At 44.6% G+C, this 17,475-nt stretch overlaps 1 protein-coding gene across 1 annotated transcript in view; it reads right to left on the reverse strand.

Annotated features, from left to right (window-relative positions):
• Positions 1 to 17,475, reverse strand: part of LOC308283692 (protein sidekick-2-like) — a gene marked incomplete at its 3' end in the record, with an annotated part of 114,699 nt that overhangs the window by 23,821 nt on the left and 73,403 nt on the right. Inside the window, exons 28-37 of the mRNA XM_080724159.1 lie at positions 16,672 to 16,866; positions 15,612 to 15,813; positions 14,992 to 15,095; positions 13,997 to 14,067; positions 11,111 to 11,246; positions 9,319 to 9,375; positions 6,890 to 6,991; positions 5,305 to 5,420; positions 3,236 to 3,422; positions 783 to 920 (exon numbers count right to left, since the gene is read on the reverse strand). Of these exons, the coding sequence (XP_080580285.1) occupies positions 783 to 920; positions 3,236 to 3,422; positions 5,305 to 5,420; positions 6,890 to 6,991; positions 9,319 to 9,375; positions 11,111 to 11,246; positions 13,997 to 14,067; positions 14,992 to 15,095; positions 15,612 to 15,813; positions 16,672 to 16,866 (1,308 nt within the window). The remainder of the gene's footprint in view (positions 1 to 782; positions 921 to 3,235; positions 3,423 to 5,304; positions 5,421 to 6,889; positions 6,992 to 9,318; positions 9,376 to 11,110; positions 11,247 to 13,996; positions 14,068 to 14,991; positions 15,096 to 15,611; positions 15,814 to 16,671; positions 16,867 to 17,475) is intronic.

Here is a 17,475-nt window from a genome sequence, read left to right on the forward strand (position 1 = left end):
TGGGACGATAAGCGATATTATCGTTTGTCGTGATGAAAAAACACTCACGCTAATCGTATCGTGGAGATTTAAGATATTGTGATATCGTCCTCCGTCATGCACTGGGATCAATTCACCTTTTTAGTTGCAGAGATGCATATCCGGTACCACTTAAACCCTCTATAATTGGTAAAAGGTACTTCTACCACTTTTTGTGGTCACATGTTCAGATACTGGATTCTGATAGGCTTAAGACAGTGGTAAATCAGTCAACAACCTTGCGTTGGCTCATGGACCCCGCCAACTGTCGTGTTGCAGTGATTGTAACTAAATAACCTAACTGTGTTTTCTTTCATTTATATGTTAGAAGTGGTAGAAAAGCAATTTACCATTCGAGGGTCGTGGGTTGTTGGCTGATTTACCACTGTTTCAGGGTTGTTTGGCACTCGGCTTTGCCTCGTGCCACAACCCTGAAACAGTGGTAAATCAGCCAACAACCCACTCCCTCTCATGGTAAATGGCTTACTTATATTATACGTACTTGTTAGTTTTTTTCCCACTCTCTATCAAATGTCTTTGCCAAAAAAATGCTGATCTACAAGCTCACAACGCATCGCAACGCGATGCGTTGTGAGCTTGTAGATCTGCTATTTTTTGGAAAATGTTCTGCCCCAGGATAATGAATTTTGATCATTGCGATAAAATCGTAAAATCGCGATTTCCTTTGCCACAATAATCGTGATGTGAAATGTTCATATCGTCCCGCCCCTAGTAGTTATTGGGCTACAGGCGGAGTTTCTCACCGTCCACGGCAGTGCAGGGCTCATAAACCAGACGGTATCCCTCGATGATGCCGTTGGCGTGCCTGGGCTCTCCCCAGGACACGTTGACGGACGTGGTGGTCAGGTCACTGAAGTGGATGAAGCTGGGAGTGCTAGGGGCTTTGGAAGGAAGAGAGGGGGGGATTAAGGTTCAATCGTTTATTGTCATTGACTTGTAACAGAAAGGGAATTACTGGCATTACTTGTAGTCAATAATCACAATTAGAGTTCTCAAATTCTGCCCCGAACCCGAACCCAACTATACCCAAACCCGACATTTAGGGTAGGGTAGGGCCTAAAATGTATACGAATTAGTCGGGCCGGGCAGGTAGGGCCTCAGGCTCAATGATTTTTTTTAATTACTTTTACTCTGTGATAGAGTTCTCAAATGCGATGGTCGCATGCGCCGTTGCCGAGTTATGTGCCGTTATGGACAGAATAGTAAATCTCCACCCGACTTTCGCCACCTTCGCGCGGTCCAAGTGAACACAGCGAAGCGCTCCTTACTTCCTTGCCCACCACTGGCCCCCCACCTTTGCGCTCAGGGTCATTGGGAAAAGCACGGTCGCGCCGGAGAAGACCCCGCCGGAAACATGTATCACCTCCACCCTACTCCTCACCATTCAAACCCCTTGTCTCCATGGTGGACAGGAACTTTAGCCCTGGATGCAGGGGTAAAGTGCAGAGAGCCAAAATTCCTGCCTGTGTTAAAGTGCTTTTTTTGCCCTTTTTTTTGCCCTTAGCAAAATACACTCTTTTATGTAGCGTCATTTAGGCAAGATCAAGAAAGATCAGATATGGGGGTCGGGCCAGTGGTGTAAAGAACAAATCAATACGGCAGCGAAGAGAAAACATTTCCTGCTGTGCGTCCGTCTGTATCAGCAACAATGGGGGAAAAAAGGAAAGATAAATGGCATGAAAAAAGCAAACTCACTGTGCACACACACACAGAGCAGCAGCAGCAGCACAAAAAAGGCATCTTATGACCTTGAGCAAGAGCTGTGAGAATTCTGCCTGCTGACCCAAACCAGGCCCAGCTTAGTGTCACAACTTAGCCACAATTCTGCATAAAATTCCCCAAAGCTTGTGTTGGCTCATTTCCCAGCACCCGATGGTGCAGAGAGAGCCAAAATTCCTGCCTGTGTTTTTTAAGTTCTCAGCACTTTGTACCCCTCGCCAATGTCACAGCCCTTAAAAAAGAAAAAAAGCGGAGGGAGGGGGTGGGGCAAGTGAATTTGATTCTGTAAACCGTTTTGTGTGCTCAAACCGCAGAGGGACGGGTGCCGCTCTACGAAACACAGACCTCCTTTGTGCAGCTGCGACCGAAAAAACCCAGTCCACATGTGTGTCCGCTCGCTGCATACATAGTGCCTTCCCTTCTCCGCTGTCATCAGCCCTCCTTCCCCACGGCCTGCCCCGGGGGGGAGGGGAGCCTGGCCTAGCCCTTATGGAAATCATTACGGTCCAAAACATGGTACATATCGTCGTTGTCGGGTGGAAACCTTGTATGTCCAAAAAAACTTTCGTTTTGCATTTTCCATTTTAAAAATGATTTAAACTAGTGAAAACTACTCACTACTTTTGCGCGACGGCCTTGTACGATGAAGCAGGGCTTTACTTTGTGAAAGAACGTGCAAATTTGAAACTTGGAGATACGAGGTTTCCGCCCGACAACGACGATATAGTATACCGCATGTGCAGTGTTTTCTATAGAAGATGGCGTCAATAGCAATGCCTGCTCAGCTAACAGCATAGCTGTTCTCACAGCATGGTGCAGTGATTGATTATAAAAAAGCATTTAGGCCTACAACCATTATTATTTTGCAGAAAAGGTGCAGAGTAAAGAGAATTCAATACTTGAATGCAACGCACAGAAATGGGTAAAAATTGTTTTTACCACTTCAACCATATATACTTTGTTGACTATAGAGTTCTCCTATAGGGCATAAGCTTGGTCCCCTCCTTTTTCCCTTTTACTCTTCGTTGAAAATGGTTCATCTACAACCACAATGTGTCATATTGCAATGCAATGTGAGCTTGTTCATTAGATCTGCTATTTTATCCCAGCGTTTGACTAATGTGACAAGCCCAGAATAGAGTTCAAGTGGTTAACACTATTGATTGACCAAATTAATTTCCTCTTGGGGAAAGACTTGCAAAGAGAGAGAGAGAGAGAGGAGAGAGAGAGAGAGACGAGGAGAGAAAGAGCGACAGAGAGCGAGAGAGGGAGAGGGAGAGAGAGAGAGAGAGAGAGAGAGAGAGAGAGAGAGAAAGAGGGAAGCGAGGCAGCATACAGCTGGGGTCATGTGAAAACTGGAAATGTCTTCATTATCCAGTAACAACCACCCTCACACTTTTTTACTGCTCTACAGTTAAATGGCTAACAACACCATCTGGCCACCTCGGCCTCCCCTGCTTGCACCACCCCGTCTCACCTGCTTGCTGAGTGCGCCCTCTGGTGGGCAGGGAGCGCGGGCCGTCCCCTGCAGCGTTGAAGGCGGCCAGACTGATCATGTAGGTGGTGTAGCCCGTCAGGTTCTTCAGCTTGACGCCCAGCTCGGGCAGGAACAGCGTGCGCAGACGCTCGGTCTCGTTCTGCAGCTGGAACTCCCAGAAATAGATCTGCGGAAGGATTGGAATGAAACGACGAAGCGTGATACAGAGAATTTCGTCGTTGTCAGGTGGAAACCTTGTATGTCCAAAGCTGTGTATATTCATCATGTAAATGATGAATAAAAACAATGTAACCAAGTGAAAATAGCAGATCTACAAGCTCACGATCTGCTATTTTCACAAATGTTGTGCAGCAGTCTTGTATGATGCAGGGCTTTACTTAATAAAAAAAAAAAAAAACGTTTTTTAAATTTATTTTTTACAAATGCCATTCAAATCAGTAGTTATCACACTTTCAATATTATTAAAAAATGATCAAAAATAGAAGATGTACAAGCTCGCAGTGCGGCACGAAGTGACACGCCGTGAGATTGGAAGATGATAGATCTGCTATTTTTGAATAGCCAACGCTAAAATCTAAAACGATACCGATGCTTTCCTAGTGTTAATGGATTAAGTGAGAAATGGATAGTGCAGAGTAAAAATCCGGCGGACACAAGTCTGACCATTTATTGGTATCGTTTTTATACTCTCAGAGTTTATAATCAGAGCTATAATCCAGGACTTATTTTAATGAATGAAACATTATTCTAACTGGTTTGTATGGTAGAGCATGTTAACACAATATAACTAGGACATCTGCAGCGGTTGGAGGCGGTCTCCCTACTAAAGATTTTAGCCGGGGATCCAGTCCCTCAAAATGGGAGAGGACCTGTGATGTTCTGCCGCCCTTTTTATTTCTGTTTTATCTATTAGTTTGGTCATTAAGGTCCACAGAATGAGAGGCCTGCTCTTCCGGAAACATTGCAAAAAAAAGTTATGGCCATTTGTATATTCACTGTCCCATTGAATCCACTACACAGGAAAGGAAATATATTACAAAAACGAAAGAATCTGCTTTAAGTAGCATGCGAGGGGTCAAACTGGAGGGTTTTCATGATTCTGAATCCATTGCAAGCATTTGTTTTGCACAAAAAACATTCCTTGGGATAGAAAACGGACCAACAAAAGTGTGAAAAGTGATGAGTCATCTCTTTTCACAGTCATCACAGTGATGAGTCATCTCTTTTCACAGTTTTGTTCGTTCGTTTTCTAGCCCAAGGAATGTTTTTTGTGCAAAAGACACAGATATGCAGCTCGGCAAGTAAAAGCTGAATTGATCCCAGTGCACGACGGAGGACAATTTCATCTCCATGATACGATTATCGTGAGTGTTTTTTTATCATGATAAACGATAAAAAAACGTTTATCGTCCCGTCCCTAGTGTCAGTGCGGCTATCTTTCAGGAACATAAACGTAAACTTTAATCCATTCAGAACGGGTACACATATTCAGTATCAATATTTTATGCTTTAACTATTGAAAAATAGCAGATATACAAGCTCACAGCTTGTAGATATTTTTGAGAAATCGTGAAAATTACAATTTTGACCCGATTCTATAAGTGTCTTTTGATTCCTTCTAAGATCTTTTTAAAAAACCCATGTTTCTATGTCAGCAATCTGGCGAGCCATCGTCAAAGAAAAGGTCCTTTTCACTTAACTGGAGCTCAGTTAGTCTGTTCTTGAGAGACCACTATGTCAGTGGTTCTCAAACCTTCTCATGTGAAGGACCCCCAAAATGATATTTATTTGGCCACGGAGCCCCATCTCAAAATATTTAGTTCCAGGGACCCCCCAGAAGCAAAATTTGAGTTACAAACGTTCGCTTTGAAAATACATATATTCAAAGACTTGCACACATTTTCACGACTTTTTCAAAAATAGCAGATCTACAAGCTCGCAGCGCGGCACTCGGTGCCGCGCTGTGAGCTTGTATATCTGCTATTTTTCACTGGTTAAAGCATTCAATAATTCTAGGACCTAAATGGGTTAAAGGAAAAAGGTGCCACCTTATAACCCTGGATGTCTCCGTTCTGAGCGTCCAGGGGAGGGGGTTCCCACGAGACCTCCAGCTGCGAGGCGGTGGAGGACTGGAGCACCACGTTCTGCGGCGGGGCGGTGGGCACTGAGAAGATGACAGGGTAACTGTTGTTACTATAGCGCAGTGGCGTCAGTTCAGAAAAAGCTAAGGTATGGCAACATGACTGGTGTCTAGCACGCGTGCGAAGGCGCGCGTGCTAGACACCAGTCATGTTGCCATACCTTAGCAACAGGCATGATACATTTCTTTTAAGAAGAACATTTTATTTTTTTCCTCCGTTTCTAAGGTTTCTTGGGCAGCCTGGAACAGTTGTTCAAGTGCAGCTAAACTTGGCAAAACGAGCCACAATTAACAATAATGCATTGCACCTGTGCAGCTGACCTGCGGAACCTGGGAATATACCATCTTGTCAAGATGGGGAGAATACAAGTGTGGATAATATAATTATAATACCTTGTTTAAGTGACCATTTTGTTAAATTTTGCATTTGTAGTTATTTTACTGTAATTTAACAACATAATAACCAGAACAGATAGACAAAGAGACATTCATGGATTTATATTTAAAAGTAGCTTTTATTTTCCCCCCTGGACCCAGGGTATGGCAGCTGCATACCCCTGCCATACCCAATTGATGCCCCTGCTATAGCGTCCCTGCTATAGCGTAACCTTGTTATGTCCCACCATGGGAACAAACGCTCATGGCGAGCCACGAAAAACAAACGCTGAGAAAGAGAACATCACAATTCTTTTTTCATGGCTTTTGTATACAGTGTATATATCTATAACACGGTATATTTCTGTACATGGTAGCATACAGGAGTAGTTCATCCAAAACATTTCTTATTTTCTATCAATTACACACCCCATGAAGCCTTGAATTACTGGCAATAATAATAATTTGATGACCGGTGGAAGGATGCTGATGTCTCCGGTAGAACACTCCACAAGTCTCCTAACGGAGACATTTCTAAGCCAAAATTATTGTCTTAGGAATGCGACAACAACAAAAGGCTTTATGGGGTGTGTAATTGATAGAAAAATAAGACATTTTTTGGGTGGACTATGAGGGTCCATTTGATTCCATTTGTGCACTCTATAGCCCCTTTCCACTGCAAGGTGTAAACAGAACTTTCAGGAACCTGAACCAATTCTTTTGGTTCCGTTTTATTTGTTTCCATTGCACGCGGACGGACCAGTTTCAGACGAGGTTCCTGGAACCTTTTTCTCAGTCCTGCTCCTGAGGTAGAACTAAACTTGAGTTCTGGGAACCTATGGGCGGGGCCAGCAGCGCTACAGCTCTATGTTGGGACCTTCCCAGTTCTGGTTATATGGAAACGTAAGCAGAACTTGGTCCCGGAACCTCACGGGTTCTTGAAAGTTCTTGGTTCTGGAAAGTTCTGGTTCTAGTTCTGGGTCGGCCCTACGGTGGAAATGGGGCTATTGAGTTAAAAATGGGAAACGGTCCATTTGTTTCCACATGTACACTCTCAGAGGTAAATTCACACTCAGGGATTTTACTGGGTACGGGGGGGCCCGGCGCCACAAACTCACCCGCTTCTCCGACAAACACCTCCTGAGGAGCGCTGCTGGGCCCCTCGCCGACGGCGTTGTACACGCTGAGGCGGATCTCATAGCGCTTGTGCTTGCTCAGATCTGTGGGGAGAAAGTGCCCGTGTAGTTAGGATAGTTTAGGAGGAACCAGGGGCGTTACTAGGGCCCAAGGTGGAGGGGCCTTAATTATTTTATACTTTAGCTATTGAAAAATAGCAGTTATAGAAGCTGCGAACTTGTAGATCTGCTATTTTTTAAAAGTTGTGAAAATGGGTGCAAAACTTTGAATATATGTATTTTTTTAAGCGAACATTTATAACTCAAATTTTGCTATGGGGGGTCCCGGGAACTAAATATTTTGAGATGGTCGTCCGTGGCCAAATACATATAATTTTGGGGGTCCTTCACATGAAAAAGTTTGAGCACCACAGACATAGAAACATAGGTTTTTCAAAAAGGAAGGATTTGAAATATTCCAAGACTTGCACAAATGTTATTTTCAAAAATAGCAGATCTAAAAGTTCTAGTTAAAACACAAAACAATGCGTAATAATGCGTTCCTAGTCAAAACTGGTTAAACCCCCTCCCCTTATGAAGAACATTCATGGGGGGGGGGGCCCCACAGTAAATCCTTGTACCCAGGGCCTCCCAGAGTTTGGGTGCGACACCCCCTGGGACGAGGAACACAGACCACAAGCAGCGGCGAGGCTAAACGGGAGCTGCATGCGCGCGCCGCCACTGCAGCGTTGCCCCGGCGGTGGCGGCAACAACAACGCAAAGGCGGCGATCGTGAGCTGAACGACAAACGAAGGCAACAAACAGAAAGAAAGAGGCAGAAGGGCAGCGTTATTTGCGAGGCAGCGCAGATTAAAGGACGTGGGCGGGAGGGACACGGAGACGATTTGTCAGTGATTAAAAAGAGAGACCGAAAACAAACCACAATGGAATAATGACGGGGGGGGGGGGGGGGGCAGTGATGATTAAAGGCAAAAGAACACACATCACACAAGAGAGTCAGCGACACACAGGCCCTCGGCGGATGTCGATGTAATAGACACAAGCGTGCACACGCACACACACACACACACACACACACACACACACACACACACACACACACACACACACATGCAGGGGTGTCACACCAAATTCTGGGCCCTGGGTACAAGGACTCACTCACATTTTGTGCTTTAACTATTGAAAAATAGCAGATATACAAGCTCACAGCGCGGCACTCAGTGCGAGCTTGTAGATCTGCTATTTTTGAAAAATCGTGAAAATTCGTGCGGAATCTGAACATTTCAAATCCTTCTATGGTTTTTTGAAAAACCTATGTTTCTATGTCAGTGGTGCTCAAACCTTTTCACGTGAAGGACCCCCAAAATGATATGTATTTGGCCACTGACCCCCCATCTCAAAATATTTAGTTCCAGGGACCGCCCCGAAGCAAAATTTGAGTTGCAAATGTTCGCTTAAAAAGTACATACATTCAACGATTTGCACACATTTTCACGACTTTTCAAAAATAGCAGATCTACAACCTCGCAGCGCGGCACCGAGTGCCGTGCTGCTATTTTTCAATAGCTAAAGTATAAAACAGGCCTAATTAAGGCTCCTCCACCTTGGGCCCTAGTAACTCCAGTCCCACGTTCCTCCCCTCTTGTGACACCCCTGCACACATGCACAAACACATACACACACGTGCATGCACACACCTAATGCCGATGAATATTCAAGCGGCAGCCCATTTAACGCGGGAAGTGTAAAACGAAACAGATGGGGACTGGGGAGCGACGCATGAAAGGCAAACACTGAGAAACAGGGACGTGCTGGGCCCCTGATTCAGCCCGGGAAAAAGAGTTGTAGAGGCCCTCATTGCGCGCTATAGAGAGAGATCTCTCTCTATAGCGCTGCTGCTACTCAAAGATTTGCCATTTCAGATCATGACAAGTGACAACCCAGTGGGCCAATTACTGTACATGAGTTATATTTCGTCGTTGTCGGGTGAAAACCTTGTACGTCCAAAACCGTTTGTTTTGTATTTATCATTTTAAAAATGATTTAAACTAGTGAAAACAGCCGATCTACAAGCACACAACACCTCGTGTTGCGAGGCGTTGTGTGCTTGTAGATCTGCTGTTTTCACTACTTTTGTGCAACAGCCTTGTATGATGAAGCAGGGCTTTGCTTTGCGACAAAATTTATACATTTGAAACTTGGAGATACAAGGTTTCTGCCCGACAGTGACGATTTACTTTGTGGCCGCCCAGCCCCCAAAATGGAACGAAGGCCGACATTTTATTTTAAATTTTTTCCTAATGGCCGGCCTGGACCGGCCCGGGAATGAATTCCCGGCCGTTCGGGAGTTGTCCCGCTTTTCCCAATGGCCAGCACGTCCCTGCTGAGAAAAAGAAGACGATGCGACTTACTGTCGAGTTCATACTGGGTGAGGGAGGATTCGCTCAGGTTCCTCACGCTGTAAGGAGCTGCGCGGCCGGCGGACGGTGGTGGAGGAGCGTCGGGTGGGGTTGGTGGTGTAGAGAAATAAGAGCGGTTTGCAGGACGGGGAGGCGGAGAGGGAAGTACGGAGAAAGGGAGAAAAAAAAAGCAGATAAATGACAGAGAAGATTAGCTTTGTCATCGCGGGTTATTTGCATAATAGTCACTGCGGGGCTTAGGCGTGCTACTGATAGCATCAAAGCCAAACTGAGGGGATGAGAAAAAAAGAGATATAAATATATATTCAGCACTTTAAATGCCGCCACTTTAAGATTTCCTCAAATCTGGGGGATCTGTATTTTTATGCACAATGTGCAGGACTGTGTCGTCGGATAAACAACGAGAGAGCAGGCAAATGCACACATAGACATCAAAGGGGGATTGAGCCCCATGCCCTTTTATCTGTCTGTAAAAAGTGCCCTCTCCAGACCACTTACTTTTGTTGTTTTTGGAGCTGTGTGAAGCACAGGCTCCCTATACGTGGCCGTGTGGGTCTGTCTGTGTGTCTGTCTGTGTGTCTGTATGTAGCCTGAACTTCCTAAACTTCGGCACGCTACTAGTCCCACAGTTTTGCCACCACACACTCGCGCCATATGTCAAATCGACCGGCTTACTCGGGAATCGTGGGCTAGTAACTTGCTAAGAGAAAGGTTCAATAGTTTAATTGATATTAATTTATTAGTGAATTAATTTTCCCCATTGACTTATAATGGGAATCGCAAAAACTCACATTCAATTATTTGTCTCTCGCAAACCATAGGGGCTAGAGTTTCAAGACTTGGAGAGGAGGTTCATAATGATTTCAAGGATTAAATAAAAAATAATTGTGTCATTTGGCCGCATGGTGGCGCCATAACACCCCACTTTACGTTTTGCCCTGTAACTCTTGAACCGTAGGTCGGAAAATTAAAAATATTTTTTCCCTGGATTCCTTGGGTCATGACGCATCTCCCCATATAGGCCACGCCCATTTGCGCCATGATAGATTTTCCGCCATCTTGAATTTTCTCCAAAACACACTTTTTGCTCCTTTTCCTACATATTTTCTTCAAATGTCACAAAAATCGGTACACATGATCCACACACACACACACACACACACACACACACACACACACACACACACACACACACACACACACACACACACACACACACACACACACACACACACAGCTCCACTTCACACGGGTGTGATTTTTAGTTTTTTAATGCATTATTATTATTGTGTATTCATTTGTATTCTACTTTTTGTCTTTTTTAAATGTTCGAAATAAACATTCATTCATTCGTTCGTTCGTTCGTTCGTTCGTTCGTTCGTTCGTTCGTTCGTTCATTCATTCATTCATTCATTCATTCATTCATTCATTCATTCATTCATTCATTCATTCATTCATTCATTCAAAAGAATTGTCTTGTCTAAACTCTCCTGAACTTGAATGCAGCATCTCATGTCAGAATTGCCCTCTCTGTGTAGAAACCCATGCTGTACGCCACATTGCCTTTTTGATTCTTAGTTCAGTGTGGTATCAAGTACCGAAAATAGCAGACCTCCAAGCGCGACGCGTTGTGACCTTGGAGGTCGGCTATTTTCGATATTTTCACCAAAACGCCCTTTTAGAAATGTCAGCCCTTGCCTCTCTAACATTCTCTGCACGTCCCTGGTTGGGAGGGTTGAGGGGGATTGGGTGGGGTGGTGGTAGTGAAGGAGGGTGGTCTCACCGGTGAGCTCGGCCCAGTTGGCCGTTGGACTGTTGACGGTACGGACGGAGAAGCTGCGCAGACGGTCGTAGTGCAGCTCCCGGTAGCGGACCCTGAAGCCCAGGAGGACACCGTTGATCTGGTCCTCCGAGGGGGGCTGTGATGGAACCACACCCACAAACATGGACACATGTCATCATGACACATAGCATAGATAGCATCCTATACACTTCCATCTCTTGGACCACTTCTCATATTAGCACACTGCCCCACGCAGTGGTGTAAAGTAGCTTCCGGTATGTACATTACTTAAGGAGGACTTCACCACTTTTCAACCTATCTTCGTATAATTGGTCCACTCCTCACTAATGTCCATGATTAATTTTTTATTTTCTCTCAGAGGAGGGTTGTGGGCAGGTCAGAAACCCATCGTCTTGTGACATCATCGATTGGGAATCCAAGCTAATAGAAAATGTAGTCTTTCTATTCCTGAAAAGTTGCAATGTTATAGTGGAAGCCATTGTTCTCACGATAATACAAATCTAAATATTTTTTTTTCAAAAATGTTGATTCATTTTTTTTGGGGGGGCGGGGGGAATGATGATGTCACAAGACTATGGATTTCTGAACTTCCCACAGCTCTCCTCGGAGACTTGGATCGAGTAGAAAAAGATTGTGCTATTTTATTATGAACATTAGTGAGGACCTATTATATGAAGATAGGTTGAAAAGTGGCAAAGTCCTCCTTTAAGTACTGTAATAAAAATTTGTAATAACATTTTGGGGTATTTGTACTTATTTCCAATTTCCAGTACTTTTACTTCTACTCCACTACATCTCGGATCCAAATATTGTACTTTTACTCCACTACAATATTTGAAAACTTCAGTTACTAGTTACTTTGCAGATATAAATTATAATCTTAAAAAACATACAATTTAGCCCCTTTTTATGACTAGGCTATCTACAAGCTCTACAAGCTTGTAGATATGCTATTTTCAAACATTTTGTACTTTTACTTTTTGACGCCAACACTTTCATACTTTTACTAGTAACAGAGTATTTCTACATTGCAGTATTGATCCTTTTTACATAAGTAAAATATGTGTGCACAGTACATTTTCCACCACTGGGTATCATGACGTATTCTACACAGTAAAATCCTCAGTTTACACAGCAGGAATGAACAATATTCATGTCCTTCCTCCTGGGATTCGAACCGAGGTCTTCTGCGCAGGAGATGACATTTCTGCCAGTGAGCTAAGATGGAACACCTGCTTGGGCAGGGGAGGTGTTGCACTTTGAGCCACAGGCAGAAGCACTGGTGTTCCTACCCGAACACACAGGCGCGTCTACATTTCTCAACAGATGAGCAGGGACGTCACAAGGGGGGGGGGGGGGGGGGGGGGGGGGTGCCGAGTGCCGCGCTGCAAGCTAGATCTGCTATTTTTGAAAAGTTGTGAAAATTTGTGCAAATCTTTGAATATTATGTATTTTTTAAGCGAAGATTTCTAACTTCTGGGGGGTCCCTGGAACTAAATATTTTGAGATGGGGTGTCCGTGGCCAAATACCTATCATTGTGGGGGTCCTTCACATGACAAAGTTTGAGCACCACTGACATAGAAACATAGGTTTTTCAAAAAGGATTTTAAAGGCTTGCACACATTTTCACGATTAAAAAAAAATAGCAGATCTAAAAGCTCGCAGCGCGGCACTCGGTGCCGCGCTGCGAGCTTTTAGATCTGCTATTTTTTCAATAGCTAAAGCACAAAACGTGAGTGGGCCCTTGTGCCCAGGGCCCAGAATGTGGTGCGACACCCCTGACCACTTCAAACACCCGCAGGTATTAACGGTGTTATATCGTATTAGCATACTCTGCCATAACACAGATGGATCAAATTAGCATTTTATTCCCCCACCCAAAAAGACTGGATTGCAGCTTCAACATTTGAAGATTTTACTGAGTGTGAGAGGTCACTGCTGCACAGCTAAAACACCGGGGCTTTCACAGGCTCACCCCGGCTGACCTTGTGCTACGTATATGCGACTGGTTCATTCTAATTTGGGTACCGGCTCGTTTTAATGTAGCAGCTCCAAGAGTATATCAATGGCTATTGCTTATTCAGTGGTTGCACTTGTTGTAAGTCACTCCACATAAGAGCATCATCTAGACTCTAAAATGGAACTGCGATGCACGGCGTTTCCTAACTTATCCATTAGCCATCCCCTTCATGGCCAGCGATATATCCCCCCCTCCAGCCAGCCTTAACCCATTTAGAACGGGTACACATTTTGTGTATCATTATTTAATGCTTTAACTATTGAAAAATAGCAGATATACAAGCTCACAGCGCGGCACCGAGAGAGAGATCTGCTATTTTTGAAAAAATCGTGAAAATTTGAATTTTGACCCGATTCTATAAGTGTCTTTTGAATCCTTCTAAGATTTTTTGAAAAACCCTATGTTTCTATGTCAGCAATCTGGCCAGCCATCGTCAAAGAAAAGGTCCTTTTCACTTAAATGGAGCTCAGTTAGTCTGTTCTTGAGAGACTACTATGTCAGTGGTTCTCATACCTTTTCATGTGAGGCCCCCTCAAAATGATATTTATTTGGCCACGGACCCCCATCTCAAAATATTTCGTTCCGGGGACCACCCAGAAGGAAAATTTGAGTTACAAACGTTCGCATTGAAAATACATAATATTCAAAGATTTGCACACATTTTCACGACTTTTTTCAAAAATAGCAGATCTACAAGCTCGCAGCGCGGCACTCGGTGCCGCGCTGTGAGCTTGTATATCTGCTATTTTTCACTTGCTAAAGCATTCAATAATCCTAGGACCTAAATGGGTTAAGATTTCAGAAATCCAACCCGCAGGTATAATGAAATTGAGGCCAGCCTTACCTGCCAACGCACCAGCACGGACGTGGTGGTGTGAGGTGTGACAGACAGGATTATCGGGGCTTTGTCTGGGGCTAGGGGGAAGATAACAAAGACAAACATAAGGGATTGCGATGTTAATAATCCAACAAAAGCTAAGGAACGGCGATACATAATTCAAACAGACTGCCACAAGCCTAGCTCGGAGGTAAACACACGTACTGTGTGAGCTATTGATTTCACTCATGCCACCGCGGGAACACAAAGTCTGGGCTCGAGCAGGCAGACACGCCACGTCGGCGGCACAGGTACCAAATACTTTAATCTCGAACCATCAGCTCCTAATGAATTGGATAGCGTACACACAACTCGGGGTAATCTACTGGCGTCTACTGCGAGTCTTAGCGTAAGCACTGATTTCTTGGGTTTTTTTCACGAATCCTTGGCGAAACAACAGGTTTCTATATTGCCGTGTCAAGGACCCTCTTGAAAACGAGAAAGCGTCTCAAGGGGCTTCTGCTTATCCTCTAATTACATTTGGAAATGAAATAAACTGGATAAGTCACATAGGGATGGGACCATATGAACATTTCATGACACGATTATTGAAAAAAATCTTGATTTACGATATTATAGCGATAATCAGAACATCCCAAACATCCAGGGCGGAACATTTGCCCAAAAATTGCCGATCTACAAGCTCACAGCGCGTCGCGACGCGTTGTGAGCATGAAGATCGGCTATTTTTCGATCGATCGATTTGAGAGTGAAAAAAAAAGACTGTATCAAGTACGTTATTTCCAAATCTGTTTTACCAATAGAGAGTTTCGATTAAACAACAACTTTGTTTTTTTTACAACAAGGGTTCATATTTTAGGTTGTAATTATAGAAAAGAAAAGACGGAAGACAATTTCACGATCAATTGAAATCTCCACAATATGATTATCGTGAGTGTTTTTTATCACGTTAAACGATCATAGCGATTATCGTCCCCGTCCCTACAGTCCCGTTCTCTTACCGTCCTGCAGGGTGGTGATTGCCTCGCTCTCCTCGCTGTACTCGCTGTCCCCGATGTCGTTGGTGGCTTTGACCCGGAACTGGTAGGAGGTGAAGGGTTTTAGGCTGCCAAGTGAGAGAGAAGAAATGTTGTTTTGATTTTCGATTTTTCTCTTGAGAAGGTCTAATTAATCCATTAACCCATTTAGGCATAGAATTATTTAATGCTTCAACTATTGAAAAATAGCAGATATACAAGCTTGCAGCGAGGCACCGAGTGCCGCTTGTAGATCTGCTATTTTTGAGCGAACATTTGTAACTCAAATATGTCAATTTGGGGGTCCTTGACATGAAAAAGTTTGAGAACCACTGATTTAGGAGAAGGATTTAGAAGACATTTATAGAATCGGGTCAAAAATATTCAAAGACTTGCAAGATTTTGTTCACGATCTTTCAAAAATCAGATCTGGAACCAATGGAACATTGAGGAACCAAATAGGGTTCATTTGGTTCCATTTGTACACCGTCAAGAGTTAAGGAGAGACCTTGAAATTTGAAAGTTTGAGAAACACTGGGTTAATAGAAACGTGTATAATTTTCACACAACGTGTCCGTTTTGTTTCGGCTTGTCTGTTTGCTCACCGGTCCACCATGTAGGAGCTGGCCTCGTGGTTGACAGAGGCGGAGTGGACGGTCCAGTTGCTGTCTGGCAGCTCCCGGTACTGGACCGTGTAATAGCGGACGGGGGAGAGGCCGTCGCTGCCCGGTTCCCATGACAACAGCACTCTGCGAGCCTGCACGTCCTCCTGAGGCACTACGGGACGACTGGTGGGCTGCGGCCGCGCTGCGGGGACGCACGCGCACACACACATACACACACACAAAATAAACACACACGCGCACACACACACAGACACACACACACAAACAAAATAAACACACACACGCACGCATGCACACAGTGGCGTCAGTTCAGAAAAAGGTAAGGTATGGCAACATGACTGGTCGCGCGCGTGCAAGACACCAGTCATGTTGCCATACCTTAGCAACAGGCATGATACACTTATTTTAAGAAGTACATTCTATTTTTCCCCCCCAAAATGTCTATGGTTTCTTGGGCTGGATATGGCAGTCTGGAACAGTTGTTCAAGTGCAGTTAAACTTGACATAATATAGTAAACGTGCCACAATTAACAATAATGAATTGCAGCTGACCTGCGGAACCTGGGAATATACCATTCTGTCAAGATGGGGAGAATACAAGTGTGGAGAATATAATTATAATACCTTGTTAAAGTGACCATTTTGTTAAATGTAGCATTTTTGTAGTTATTTTACTGTAATGTAACAACATAATAACCAGCACAGATAGACAAAGAGACATTCATGTATTTATATTTAAAAGCAACTTTTATTTTCCCCCCTGGACCCAGGGTCTGGCAGCTGCATACCCCTGCCATACCCAATTGACGCCCCTGACACGCACGCACACTGCACGCACGCATACACCCACGCACACCCACACACCCACACACACACACACACACACACACACACACACACACACACACACACACACACACACACACTCACACACGCGCACACACACACACACGCACCGTCATCCACCCTACCCGATGAAATATTAAACTGTCAATAATTTAAAGAACACATTACAAATGCATTGTTTTTTCTTGCCTACCTCGCTTCTCCGTGGTGACCACCAGTGCCTCGGCCGCCTCCCCCCAGCCCTTGCGCGTCTGGGCGGTGAGGCGGAACACGTAGACCAATTCCGGCTTGAGTCCGGCTGCCGTGTACTGCCGCGCGCTGGGACTCAGCACGTCCACGATGGCGCCGTTGCTATTGGACGAGTTCCTTCGGTATGTGATCTGATAAGCTAGGGAAAAGGAGGAGGAGGACATCACCTTAGTTTGAATGTAAACCAGGGACGTGCTGGGCCCCTGATTCAGCCCGGGAAAAAAGAGTTGGAGAGGCCCTCATTGCGCGCTATAGAGAGAGATCTCTCTCTATAGCGCTGCTGCTACTCAAAGATTTGCCATTTCAGATCATGACAAGTTACAATCCAGTGGGCCAATTACTGTACATGAGTTATATTTCGTCGTTGTCGGGTGGAAACCTTGTATGTCCAAAACCATTTTAAAAATGATTTAAACTAGTAAAAACAGCCGATCTACAAGCACACAACGCCTCGCGATGCGAGGTGTTGTGTGCTTGTAGATCTGCTGTTTTCACTACTTTTGTGCAACGGCCTTGTATGATGAAGCAGGGCTTTGCTTTGCGAAAAAATGTATACACTTGAAACTTGGACATACGAGGTTTCTGCCCGACAGTGACGATTTACTTGCTTGGCCGCCCAGCCCCCAAAATGGAACGAAGGCCAACATTGTATTTATATTTTTTTCCTAATGGCCGGCCTGGACCAGCCGGGAATGAACCGGCCGTTCGGGAGTTGTCCCGCTTTTCCCAATGGCCAGCACGTCCCTGA

This window comes from Nannobrachium achirus, assembly GCF_963921795.1.
Source record: "Nannobrachium achirus genome assembly, chromosome: 4".
Lineage (NCBI taxonomy): Eukaryota > Metazoa > Chordata > Actinopteri > Myctophiformes > Myctophidae > Nannobrachium > Nannobrachium achirus.